Raw genomic sequence first — 13,674 nt, forward strand, 5'->3', positions numbered from 1 at the left:
GAAGAGATAGGGGATCCAGTATTAGAATCAGAATTTAAAAGAGCTTTGGAGGACTTACGGTCAAATAAGGCAGAAGGGATAGATAACATTCCATCAGAATTTCTAAAATCATTGGGGGAAGTGGCAACAAAACGACTATTCACGTTGGTGTGTAGAATATATGAGTCTGGCGACATACCATTTGACTTTCGGAAAAGCATCATCCACACAATTCCGAAGACGGCAAGAGCTGACAAGTGCGAGAATTATCGCACAGTCAGCTTAACAGCTCATGCATCGAAGCTGCTTACAAGAATAATATACAGAAGAATGGAAAAGAAAATTGAGAATGCGCTAGGTGACGATCAGTTTGGCTTTAGGAAAAGTAAAGGGACGAGAGAGGCAATTCTGACGTTACGGCTAATAATGGAAGCAAGGCTAAAGAAAAATCAAGACACTTTCATAGGATTTGTCGACCTGGAAGAAGCGTTCGACAATATAAAATGGTGCAAGCTGTTCGAGATTCTGAAAAAAGTAGGGGTAAGCTATAGGGAGAGACGGGTCATATACAATATGTACAACAACCAATAGGGAATAATAAGAGTGGACGATCAAGAACGAAATGCTTGTATTAAGAAGGGTGTAAGACAAGGCTGTAGCCTTTCGCCCCTACTCTTCAATCTGTACATCGAGGAAGCAATGATGGAAATAAAAGAAAGGTTCAGGAGTGGAATTAAAGTACAAGGTGAAAGGATATCAATGATACGATTCGCTGATGACATTGCTATCCTGAGTGAAAGTGAAGAAGAATTAAATGATCTGCTGAACGGAGTGAACAGTCTAATGAGTACACAGTATGGTTTGAGAGTAAATCGGAGAAAGACGAAGGTATTGAGAAGTAGTAGAAATGAGAACAGCGAGAAACTTAACATCAGGATTGATGGTCACGAAGTCAATGAAGTTAAGGAATTCTGTTACCTAGGCAGTAAAATAACCAATGACGGACGGAGCAAGGACATCAAAAGCAGACTCACTATGGCAAAAAAGGCATTTCTGGCCAAGAGAAGTCTACTAATATCAAATACCGGCCTTAATTTGAGGAAGAAATTTCTGAGGATGTACGTCTGGAGTACAGCATTGTATGGTAGTGAAACATGGACTGTGGGAAAACCGGAACAGAAGAGAATCGAAGCATTTGAGATGTGGTGCTATAGACGAATGTTGAAAATTAGGTGGACTGATAAGGTAAGGAATGAGGAGGTTCTATGCGGAATCGGAGAGGAAAGGAATATGTGGAAAACATTGATAAGGAGAAGGGACAGGATGATAGGACATCTGCTAAGACATGAGGGAATGAGTTCCATGGTACTAGAGGGAGCTGTAGAGGGCAAAAACTGTAGAGGAAGACAGATTGGAATACGTCAAGCAAATAATTGAGGACGTAGGTTGCAAGTGCTACTCTGAGATGAGGTTAGCACAGGAAAGGAATTCGTGGCGGGCCGCATCAAACCAGTCAGTAGACTGAAAAAAAAAATTTGGAGCTCCATCTGTGTCTGCAACATTGTTAGCATAGCGCGAAAGAGTGTATGTGATCCATTTGTGCAACTGACAGATTTTGAGCGAGAGGGTGTAGTGGGCTAGTTGGAGGCCAGATAGACGTACTGTGGAATTGCGCAACACATGGGTGTGAGGCCTCCACAGTGTCTAGATGTTGTTGCCAGTGATCAGCAGAAAATACACATCCCCATTGACCTAGGTCTGGACAGCAGCGGCGCACAGATGTACGCCAAGACCATTGCATCCCATGAAGTGCTGTACTAGACTCTGCCGTCACTTCACAGCAACTTAGGGACACCATTGCTCCAGGGATGTAAGTGAGAATTATTCAGAACCGTCTCCATGAAGCAGGGCTACGGTCCCGCATGCCTTTAGGGATGCCTTCCACTCACGCTGCTATGTCGTACAGCCCCACTCCAGTAGTGTCATGATAGGCATTTATGGAAGGACGAATGGAGACGTGACGCCTTCAGTGATGAGGGTTGCTTCTACCTTGGTGCCAGTGTTGGTCGTACATGTTTGTGGCGTTGTGCAGGTGAGCACCAAAATCAGGATTGTATGTGACTGAGGTGCAAAGAGCCAACACCCGGCCGGCATCATGGTGTGGGGAGCAATATCTTACACTGGCTGTTCTCCCCTGGTGATTGTCGAGGGAACATTGAAAGTCCACTGTACATTCAAACCATCATCCAACCCATCACATTACTGTTCATGGACCAGAATAATAATAATAATAATAATAATGGCGTGTGACGAGGGCCTCCCGTCTGGTAGACCACTCGCCTGGTGCAAGTCTTTCGATTTGACGCCACTTCGGCGACTTGGGCGTCGATGGGGATGAAATGATGATGATTAGGACAACACAACACCCAGTCCCTGAGCGGAGAAAATCTCCGACCCAGCCGGGAATCGAACCCGGGCCCTTAGGATTGACAGTCTGTTGCGCTGACCACTCAGCTACCGGGGGCGGACCATGGACCAATGAGGTGATGTGCTTTCCCAACACGTCCACATGTATCCTGTGCCACCCAACATTCTCTTGAAGGTGTATGTCAACTACCCTGGCTAGCACAGTCCCCGGATCCATCCCCCATTGTGCATGTTTGGGAGAGGAAGAAACGTCATCTTGCGTGGTCTGCACATCTGTCACGAACTCTGGCCCGACTGAGGCACTAGGTGGAAATTGCATGGCAGGCCATTCCACAAGACTATATTCAGCACCTCTATGATCATCTCCATGGGAGAATTGCAGCCTGCATTGCTGCAAAAGGAGGGTATACATGGTACTAGCGCTGACATTGTGCACACTGTGTTGACTGTACTCACGTGCATATGGCTCTGTCTGTGTGATTGTGTGTTTTACATGTCCTGAAGAATGCGTCAATAAAATTTCCCACTGCTGGGGTGACAAATACATGGTGTTCGTTTTCTGGGAGTGTATGCTGTTTGAATGTAAAATAATTTTGAAGACTGAATCACTTTCAAATGTGCCATTTCACAGTACGTATAGATATTGAGAAATGTGTGCCATAGACTGTTCCTGTTGTAATTATGACATCGGGCACCTTTTCATCCAGCCGCAGCAACAGTGCGAGAAACTTGTGTTTGCAACTAGGCGGGTTCTCCGTGGATGTGCCACACTCTCCGCTTTGAAGAGAACATCCTTTGTTACATAGAAGAGAACCCGACGACGAGTAATCAAAGAATTACTCGTGCCATGGACTCCTGTAGACCAGGCATATGAGAACTTATTGGCTCCGCTGTATGCATACTGAGAAGTGGGAGATTTGAAAGTTATCTGTTCTGCAAACTTATTGCACATCCAAATGGTACATTTCCAGATGTGGGTTCCTATCAAAACTTTATCCTTTGAAACCCCTAGAAGCCTGTTAATAGGAATTGTGAAACACTTTGTATTTTATGTTATGGACCTTGGAAGAGAGGTATTTCATTACTTTCCTCCAACCCTAGAACTGACTTACCTATAGTTTAATGTGAGCTCTGAACCATGTTGCGACTTTGCACTTCTAATGCTAGCAAAGCTTTACCAGAGGTGAAAGAAGTAAAAATGATAGAAAAAATAATTGTCTTAAACCCCTGGTATTTGAGTTTCTAATCTGGCACTTGCCTATCAAGTGACACACTTAGTATCTCATTTAGTCTTGTTGTGCCACCCTTGACACTGGTCTGTGGAACTTACTTGCTTAGTGTTGTAGACTTTAGTTTAGTTAACCATGTTGTTCTTTTTTCATCATTTAAAGAAAAATGCCATATTCTTTACCTTAGTGAATCATATACTTCAGCATTTCTCTGTCAGCCTGTTGCTATCTACTAAGCAAGTAATCTAATTTAATTGCTATGTTTACTTTGTTGGTTATTATGGTTTTTGTGAGTTATATTGATAGAGAATGGCTTTTGTCAAGGTGTCTAGCACATTGTACAACTTCCCAGTAATGGCAATAAGTATATTACATGGAAAAGCATAAACATATGAGACACAAAGTACATATAACACAATACACAAGTGGTTGGCAGAGCCTTGCACTCTGTCCTCTGTAGTCATTAGTTCTAACAGGTTGTGCAGCCAGCAGGCTGCGCTCACAACTGTTGTCATACTAGCAGGCCTGGTGGCCAAATCAAGCACAAACTTCATGTCCCAGCTATGAAGCGACGTACATACAAATTTTGTAGTTACAACACTCCTCTTCCTGTGCAAAGAAGTGAGCACTGTGCTCACATCCACTTTGTTTGTCTTGGACATTGGTTGTTGTGCCGTGCAATGTGCTGCCACTGTTGCATAGGGTTGGAAAAGGCGCAAGCATGGACAGGTGCAGCGCCTGCCCCCATGAGAAGCCATGTGGTAGGACAGATGACACTGGCACTCCTTCCATTTCCACGTCCGAGTCCAGCCCTAGTGAAGAAGGCTGCGGTGAAGATGGCTGAACAGGCAGTGCCAGCTGCAATGGAGGCTTCATCTGCAACAGCGCAGGAGCTGGGTTCCCACCAGCACCTATTTTGGTCGGCAGTGAAGACTGCAATCCCAGGCAGCTGCGGCAGGCTGGAAGTGTTGCAGCACTAGTGTCATAAGATGTCCTGGCATTGGTTGAAGCAGATGTAGCAGAGTCCAGGGCTGACAGCTGTGCAACAACTCTGCCAGACTCTTATCTCCAGCAGGGGTAACTTATAAGAACTGAAGAGCCAGTCAAGAGTCCCTTCCGGTGACACACCCAATATGTATTTTTTCATCTGACAAGGGGAGGCTGCCAATTGTGAAATTCAGATTCGATTCATACTGTGCATAATAAAAGCTCATGGCCAGAGCTGTAATGTGGCAAAGCACCAAGATGCACTTCTCAGCCGTTGTCGAGAAAATCGACAGTTAAAAGAAACCGTTGCGGTGAAATACTCTCTACGATTAATAGTTTACCACAGCGTCATGGCGCAGCGGTAAGCGCTCGGGTTCATAATCCGAAGGTCGCCGGATCGAATCTCGTTCCATGCAATTTTTTTTATTATTAGTTTTTTGTAATTCAAAAATATATGTATAAAAATATATAAACTATTAATGAATTGCTTATGCATGTTGGTGAAGGCGGATCGCTCTCCAATTGTACCGCCTCCATTTTTCCGTTTTTTTAACAGGGTGTACCAAAGCTCTCCCGTCCGCACTGATTTTCGACGATGTTATAAGTTGCGCTAGGGACCGCCTCTACCTTCTTTCGAAGTTAGCAGGCAACTACACTGTTATGCGGCGGCTCGTTTCGGCCCATTCAACATCTGTCCTTCAAGTGTAACGAGCGAGTAACAGAGTTTATACTTCATACCTGCCACAGCGAATTTGTGTTCGTGAGGGGTCTCTATTCTAATTCGAACGTTTGACTTACGCTATACGTATTCGTTTCGGAATATCGTTTCTACGTCTTCCGTTAACTATACGTGGTTAACATTATGAAGACAATTAATAACATTTGTGAAATACAACTTTGTTTGCGGAAAACATAATGATGTTTGAAGTCGCCAGTTTTTCCACGACAAACGACTTTCAACAACTTATTATATGCATAATTGTTGCAACTGATTGCCGGGAATTATATATATATATATATATATATATATATATATATATATATATATATATATATATATATATGTGTGTGTGTGTGTGTGTGTGTGTGTGTGTGTGTGTGTGTGTGTGTGTGTGTGTGTGTGTGTACATTTGAATTACAAAAAACGAATACTAAAAAAAAAAAAGTTGCATGGTGCGAGATTCAAACCGGCGACCTTCTGATTTCAAACCCGAGTGCTTACCGCTGCGCCACGACGCTGTGGAAAATTATTAATCGTAGAGAGTATTTCACAGCAACGGTTTCTTTTAACTATCGATTTTCTCGACAATGGCTGAGAAGTCCCTCTTGGTGCTTTGCCACATTACACCTCTGGCTATGAGCTTTTATTATGCGCAGTATGAATCGAATCTGAATTTCACAATTGGCGGCCTCCCCTTGTGAGTCTTAAATGTTCATAATAATCATTCTTCTTCCCCCATTTGATTGCGGATGGAAAAGAGGAGCCGTGACATGGTGAAAACCACTTTTTTTAGGCCATTGTCTGTAACTAACATATACAAAAGACCTTCCATTTCGAATACTTTGGACAGAGCTTAAATTGTTGTCGCTGCAGAAGCAGACAGAAAATGCACCACACACGGGAACTTAGAACAATGCATTAATTACAACAGTCCAGTTGAAATTCGAAAAAGTTCCTACAAAATCTACATGAATTCATTCCCAAATATCTGTAGAACTGGCCATGGTGGCAAAGATGCACAGGGGGGCCACCGGTGTGCCACACTGTGGGCAGGCTGCAACAACTTGTGCTATTTACCCATCATTGGCTGACACAAAAAATGTGCTATTGATTTTGTACAAGGCACGCCCCAATGGTCCGCATCTAATAAACGCATAACCTCATGCTCTAAGGCGGACAAGACTACAACCTGGAGCGTGGTATCCTCTATAACTCACAGCAGAACTCTGTCCCAAACAGAAAAATGATTTTGTAATGTAAAATTATGTCGTAAACGATCAGAAGCATGGCCCAGAGGTTGGTCCAACCAGTCATATTGCACAAAAGAAATAAGTGTACTTAAAACAGGATCAGCAGCTACTGTGGCTGCAATTTTAGTTTCTAGTAATAGGAAAACTGTCAACAACATTGTGAGCTTCCACGTCTAAATGAAAACAAAATAATTCCTCTTTATCAAACTCCATATTCAGGCCAGTCAGCAAACACGATAAGGCCTCAGCATTTGCATGTTGCTCCATAGGTGTAAAATGTATCTCGTAATTATATCGTGACAGGAAAAGAGCCCACTGCTGTAAGCAATGTGCGGCTTTTTTCGGCAAGGATGCCGAAGGGTTTAAAAAGACACACCAGCAGTTTGTGGTTGGTGATCAGATGAAACTTAGACCAGTGTAGAAAAACCCCAAATTTTTTTAGAGCATACATGATTGCCAAAGCATCTGCCTTTATCTGAAAATAACATTTTTGTGCTGAATTTAGGGTTTTAGAGACATATGCAATAGGGCATTCTGATGCATCTGCATATTTATGAGCAAGGATGGTGCCAAGGCCAAACTGAGATGTATATGAAGTCTTCGCGGGTTGTCAGCCGAGTAGCATCGTCGTCTCGTAGCAACGTTTCGATGGAATGCGTCTCCATCATCTTCAGGCGAAGTTTGCGTGAAGATGATGGAGACGCATTCCATCGAAACATTACTACGAGATGACGATGCTTCTTGGATGACAACCTGTGAAGACTTCATATATGAAATTTGCCGAGAAAGCCTGCACTCTCATACAAACTGAGATGTGTCCATTGATAACACAATATTCTGGCCTGGCTGAAAAGTGACCAAATGAGGGACTAACTGTAACTTAGATTTCAACTACTTGAATGCCCAGTCACAGGCCAGGGACCATTGGAAAGGAACATATTTACATAATAATGCACGGAAGCCGGAGTGCAGCAGTAGCAGCATCCGCTGTGAATTTGTGGTAGTATGCAATTTTGCCTAAAAAATACCTGCAATTCATTGGGTGGATGTGGGGTGTGACAGCACAGCAATAGCATCAGTATGCTGGTGCAGTGATTTAATACCAGCACACGATGCTTTAGAACAAAAATAAATAATAGGGTTGAAGAAAACTTTGTCTTGTCCATGTTGGACTTTAACCCTGCAGATTGTAAAATAGAAAATGAGTACAAAGGTTCTGCAAGTGTTCCTGTGTAGAGACATCAGGCACTATTATGTTATCGAAATAGTTGATGCACCGGGAACTGATGCAATAAGTTGCTCTAAAAAGTGTTGAAAAATAGCTGGTGTGCTTGCCACACCAAAAGGCAAACACTGGCACTTATTAAGCCCAAATGTTGTATTGATAACTTGGAGGCATTCAGATTATTCATCAAGCAGCAGCTGTAAATATGTGTCTGCTGAGTCAGTCTTTGAAAAATAATGCCCCCCACCCAAATGTTGCTAAAGCTGATCAGGACACTGTAATGATTCACTGTGCACTAATTGATTTTTAAAAGTCACCACAGAGGCGTTGACCATTCACTGGAAGAAATAAGTAGATTAACATCAAGGGATTGAATACGATCTACTTCTACGTTTACTTGATACAATGAAGTTACCGGTACTGTGTGGTCCCGAAATAAATGGGGGTGGTGGGCAGACTGTTTCATCATGATATGAACCTGAAATTCTGTTGCACGACCCAGTCCCGCAGAAAATAAGGGAGAAAAGAATTCAAAAAGTTTAAAAGCATCCAAACCAATCAAATTTTCAATGTGAGCATTGTCCATAACTAGGAATGATAATGAATGAACCACAGTCTTTTAATCTGTCGTGTGTTATAACTCACAAGCCTCCATGACACTGGAGCCAGAGGTTGAGAGCCCAAACCCACGAAAGTTTGAGAATTCACCAATGTTGCTGATGCACCCATGTCACCTACATTCTCAGTGATTGCTAAACACATGCACTTCAGTATATAAATTGCTCGGAGACACCATCACTGCTGACACACTGCAGTCTTCTCCTGCGTCATTGTACGCAGGGAACAGTGGCAGATATGCTGTTGGTGGGGGTGCACATTGTGCCAATGTATTTGTTAAACTGGAAACAGCAAATGGCAGTGCCTGCTGTTTGAGAAGAGATTTGAGCACTGGCTTTATGGAAATGAAACTCAAAGGACTAATGACTGAAGTGGAACACGCAGTGTCAAATACTGTACTCATTGCCCATGTGTTCTAACCCAAGAACACTGTAACTCTATTACATGGAAAAGTATAAACATGTACGAACAAAGTACATAAAACAGACAAGCAGTTGGCAGAGCCTTGTGCTCCAGCCCATATAGTCATTAAACAGAATGCACAGATGGCAGGCTGCAGATGCAACTACTGTCATACTAGCAGGCCAGGAGGCCTCTGGTGGCCAAATCAAGCACAAACTTCACGCACAAACACTGAACCAGCACAGACACAAATTCGGTAGTTACAGCAATTTGTATGGCCACTTTTAATCATAGTTGCTTTATAATTCTTGAAAATATTTTAAATCCAAACACTATGTAAAATAATTGAAAAAAAATCACATCATGAAAAAAAAAATCCTTTACCATCTCTCTCTCTCTCTCTCTCTCTCTCTCTCTCTCTCTCTCTCTATCTCTCTATCTCTCTATCTCTCTATCTCTATCTCTCTCTCCCCCCCCCCCTCTCCAAGACCCTGCCACCGACCCCCTCCCCCACAATCAAGCTCCCACTTTCACTACACCTGTTGCTAGTCATCCCTTTTCCTCTATCTCATTCTCCATTCCACTACTGCACGCTCACTGTTCACTCATCTTTGGACCCCCACCCCACCTTGTTATCATTTAGATCTACGACTCCTTCACTATTCTCTAATTTCTCTTACACATTAAATACAAAACAACATAAGTAAATGGCATAACACACACATGACAAATCTTAGAGGAAAATAAGTTTTCGATTGAAGGAAAACCTAGCAGTAAAATTGGTAATACTACACAAGACACACAAGCTGTATATAGCCAGAAAGATACAAACAAAAGTAGTGGTGCGACATTCAGCTGTTTCACATTAACAAATGCCTAGTTCTGCAAAGCAATTTCCAGAATCAATAGTGCCAAGCAAAGGAACACCCCCAAAAATATGCAAGCAGAGGGCAGTTCATGACATGAGTGAAAACCAGGCATAAAATAATATAATTGAAACCAACATCTTTTGTGACAAACTGTTTTTCGATCTAGAAACCAAGTCATATTGTAAATATCTTTCGTAACAGACCACTAGTGAAATGAAATAAAACAAAACAAAAACATACATCCTCTTGTGAATGCAAAGCTGGGTTTAACATACCTTCAATAGTAATAAATATACTGGCTATTTAATTCCACTTGGGACATACCAAAATTATAATCTAAACCTCCATATAATATGCTATTTTATTCATTTCAACTTGTACACAATTTCAACTTATGGGGTGTTGTTTGTACATTCAACCATTAATTTAATAGACAGCTTAAAAGTGTCTCAGATTAATGATCTATGTTGTCGTTGGTATTGCTGTTTGACTGCATTACCAATGGTTTTCTTCGTTTTATTTTTGCAGTTCAATTTGAATATGATGGACAGTATGTACAAGTTAGCAAAGTATAGATATGAATGTGGTAATTACGCAGTGTCTTCCAGTTATTTGTACTTCTACATGCTTGTTATGCCACCGTCTGACAAGGTGAGTGTAAACTAGTTAAAGTAACTGATAACTATTTTCGTTTGAATTTTCCTTTATTTGTTATTGCTGTATAATTGTCTAATTTCAAATCAGTTTTGTTTACATTTATCATTACACTGTTGTAAATTAAGAAGACTTAAACTGGTAGACAACTAATGATAATAACTGATTGTAATTTTTTTCCTCCAGAACTATTTAAGTGTCCTTTGGGGTAAACTTGCATCAGAAATTTTGATCCAGAACTGGCCATCTGCCTTAGAGGACTTGAATAAGTTACGTGAATATATTGATACTACTTCATTTGCATCAGCCCTGCACCACTTGCAACAGCGAACGTGGCTAATACATTGGAGTTTATTTGTGTACTATACACACCCAAAAGGAAAAGAATTGCTGATTGAAATGTTTTTACACAGACCACAGTAAGTAGTAATTATGTGTTTGTAGTCCCTACCCTAATTACTGTTAATGAAAATTTTCACACAATAATATAATGAAAAAGATAGATTGCTATTCACTGTAAAGATGACATGGTGTGTTGCAGTCTGTACAAGGAAAACTCTGTTACACATTTAACTTTCGGCCAAAGCCTTCTTCAGAAAAGGGAAAACACACACACACACACACACACACACACACACACACACACACACACACACACATTCATATATTCATTTGCACAAGCAAGTATGTCTCATGCACAAATGACTGTCATGTTCAGCAGCTCAGACCGGAAGTAATAGAGAAATTTATGAAAAAATAAAGCCAATATCAGACACAATGAGGACTGGAAGAGTTGTATTCTATGGACACCTAAAAAGCCTACACAAAAGAAGATAAAAAAGAATTGTTAACTTTTTGACAGGAACATCATTGGTGGTTCAAAGAAGTTAAATCAGACCTGAGAGAAATTGGAATAACGGAGGAAAAAAGAGGACAGGGAGAAAATTTTAGAGGAAAGTAAAAAAAGTAGAAACCAAAGGAAAAAGGTAGATGGAATGGGTGCAGAAGAAAGAAGAGAGAAATGTAGGGAAAGGTTGAGAAATTAGTGGAAAGAAAGAAGAAGACATAAGGTGGAAAGTTATGAAGTGCAAGACCTCGGGACAACAAATTCATAGCTTAGCACCGTACACAACTAAATATGTCTTTGCATGCACTGCATCGTAACTCAAACTGCTCCTATCAGTTATGCCGTAGTGGTTGATTGCTTACTGCCAAAACATGTCACAGTGTTGTAAATGCATTAATCGAAACTTGTATGACCTACAAGCAGCTGTGCCCAACTACTATTTTAGTAATTCCACAACACAATGGTATATGAAATTTCAGTTTACTTTAACTAAATGTAATATTAAGTAGTGTTGAATGCAATCATTCGACTTGAATCAAACAGTAGAATCACAAAAGCAAGATTTCATACACAAATTGACATAATTTAGTTTGTGTTAATTTTAAAGATTTCAATCGGTAAATTTAGTCATGCTTCTGCTGATCACTGCTAGCAACACTTCCATCAAATAATTATAATGACATACTCTCCAGTGATCAGTCTCATATAACCTGACAACAGAAACAGGCCGAAAAAGTTATGACTAGAGACTGGATTATATGCATTTGCATATATGGCTCCTTTTAACCAGTTATTGCATATTTTAACTAAGAACTAGTGGCGGCGCATAGTTTTGCTCTATGTTTACAAATTTAGACTGGCCGTCTCTAACTTGATCTAGTTTTGATGTCTCACGTATTGACCGCAACCTAGAACTGCATGCAGCTGCTACCCGAAAGGCCACTGCCTAGGGAAATCGTTACAGAAGAGGAATAAGAAAAGGCAGACACAGTCAATCCTCCTGCGCCCGCACCCCTGGTTAATCGCCTCCGCTGTCATACCGTATATGTTGGCAACAATTAAATTAAGCAATGCAAGCTTTTAGTCGCAGGTCCATTGTTTCAGTTTAGCTTTCTGTTTACTTGTACACAGTTGAACATGTTCATGATGTGTGATGTGTAACTGTTGTGTGCCACACTGCATGAAAAAAGAAACGTTTCGTGGATAGCCGACCATCCTGGAACATTTACATACAATGGAATTGTTTTTAATAGTCATGTTTGCGAGAAAAAAGTTTCATGCAAACAAGTTGCAAATAGACCTGCATGTCAATACAAGTCTTCATATTGCAGGAATGCAGAAGAAAGGACCACAACAGCAACTTCTGACAACAGCAAGTTGCAGTAGCAGGCATTTGTCCAAAGGTAACCAAAAAAGTCAGTTTAACATGGATCTATGTGGAGCACTCATTGCAAGCAATATTCCTCTTCACAAATTTACAAACCCTATCCTCAAAGGCTTTCTGCGCAAATATTGCTTAAATCAAAATACACCAGATGAGTCAGCATTGCGTAAAAGTTACACATCGACAATTTATGTAAATGTTCTGGAGGAAATACGCAATGAACTCAAGGACAGTTGACAAAACTATAGACACTTGTGGCTGTTAACAATTACAAATTTAATTGTTGGTGCTTTAAAAGAGCCACCTTCTTATTTAGTGGCCTGCAAAGAACTTGAAAAAGTAAATCATTCTACAACCACCAGATTTGTGAATGAGGGTATTAGAAAAATATTTCTCGAATCTTCTGCAGGTGAAAATGTGTTCGTGTTTATTTCAGATGCTGCCCCCTATATGATCAAAGCAGGCAAACCGCTCCAAGTATTTTACCCCAATTTGATTCATGTTATGTGCTTTGTTCATGGGGTACATTGACTTGCTGAAGAAGTATGTTCCACATTTGAGAATGTAAATAAACTGATTTCATCCACAAAGAAAGTGTTTCTAAAGGCTCCTGCTTGCACCAAGACCTACAAAGAAAAACTACCAAGTGTGCCTTTACCTCGCGAACCAATGGTAACTTGTTGTGGTACGTGGGTCGAAGCTGTGTTATTTTACAATGAACATTTTGAGGCCATTAGAGGGGTGGTAAACGACTTCGATAATGCAGAGGCTTTGGCAGTTTACCTGTGCAAGGATGCTTTTAATGATGCTGGTATTAAAAAAGACATTGCTGTGATTTACACTCATTTTTCCCCTATACCTGCAAGTATTCAAAAGCTTGAAACTCAAGGTTTGGCATTGAATGAATCTACTCAGTTAATGAATAAAATTATTCGCCTGAACTCCTTATTGCTAGAGATATTCCCAAGAAAACTTAAAGAAAAATTTGAAAATGTTTTAAACAATAACCCAGGCTTTTTGTATCCTTGTGCGAAACTGATAATTTTATTAATGGAATGTGTGAACTTTTACCAGAAACAATA

General features: G+C 40.8%; 1 protein-coding gene across 1 annotated transcript in view; it reads left to right on the forward strand.

Moving 5' to 3' along the window:
- The window catches only part of LOC126253294 (eukaryotic translation initiation factor 3 subunit E), a 43,643-nt gene that overhangs the window by 20,587 nt on the left and 9,382 nt on the right, over nt 1–13,674 (forward strand). The window contains exons 4-5 of the mRNA XM_049954524.1: nt 10,236–10,358; nt 10,548–10,780. Of these exons, the coding sequence (XP_049810481.1) occupies nt 10,236–10,358; nt 10,548–10,780 (356 nt within the window). The remainder of the gene's footprint in view (nt 1–10,235; nt 10,359–10,547; nt 10,781–13,674) is intronic.

Source organism: Schistocerca nitens, chromosome 4 (genome assembly GCF_023898315.1).
Source record: "Schistocerca nitens isolate TAMUIC-IGC-003100 chromosome 4, iqSchNite1.1, whole genome shotgun sequence".
Lineage (NCBI taxonomy): Eukaryota > Metazoa > Arthropoda > Insecta > Orthoptera > Acrididae > Schistocerca > Schistocerca nitens.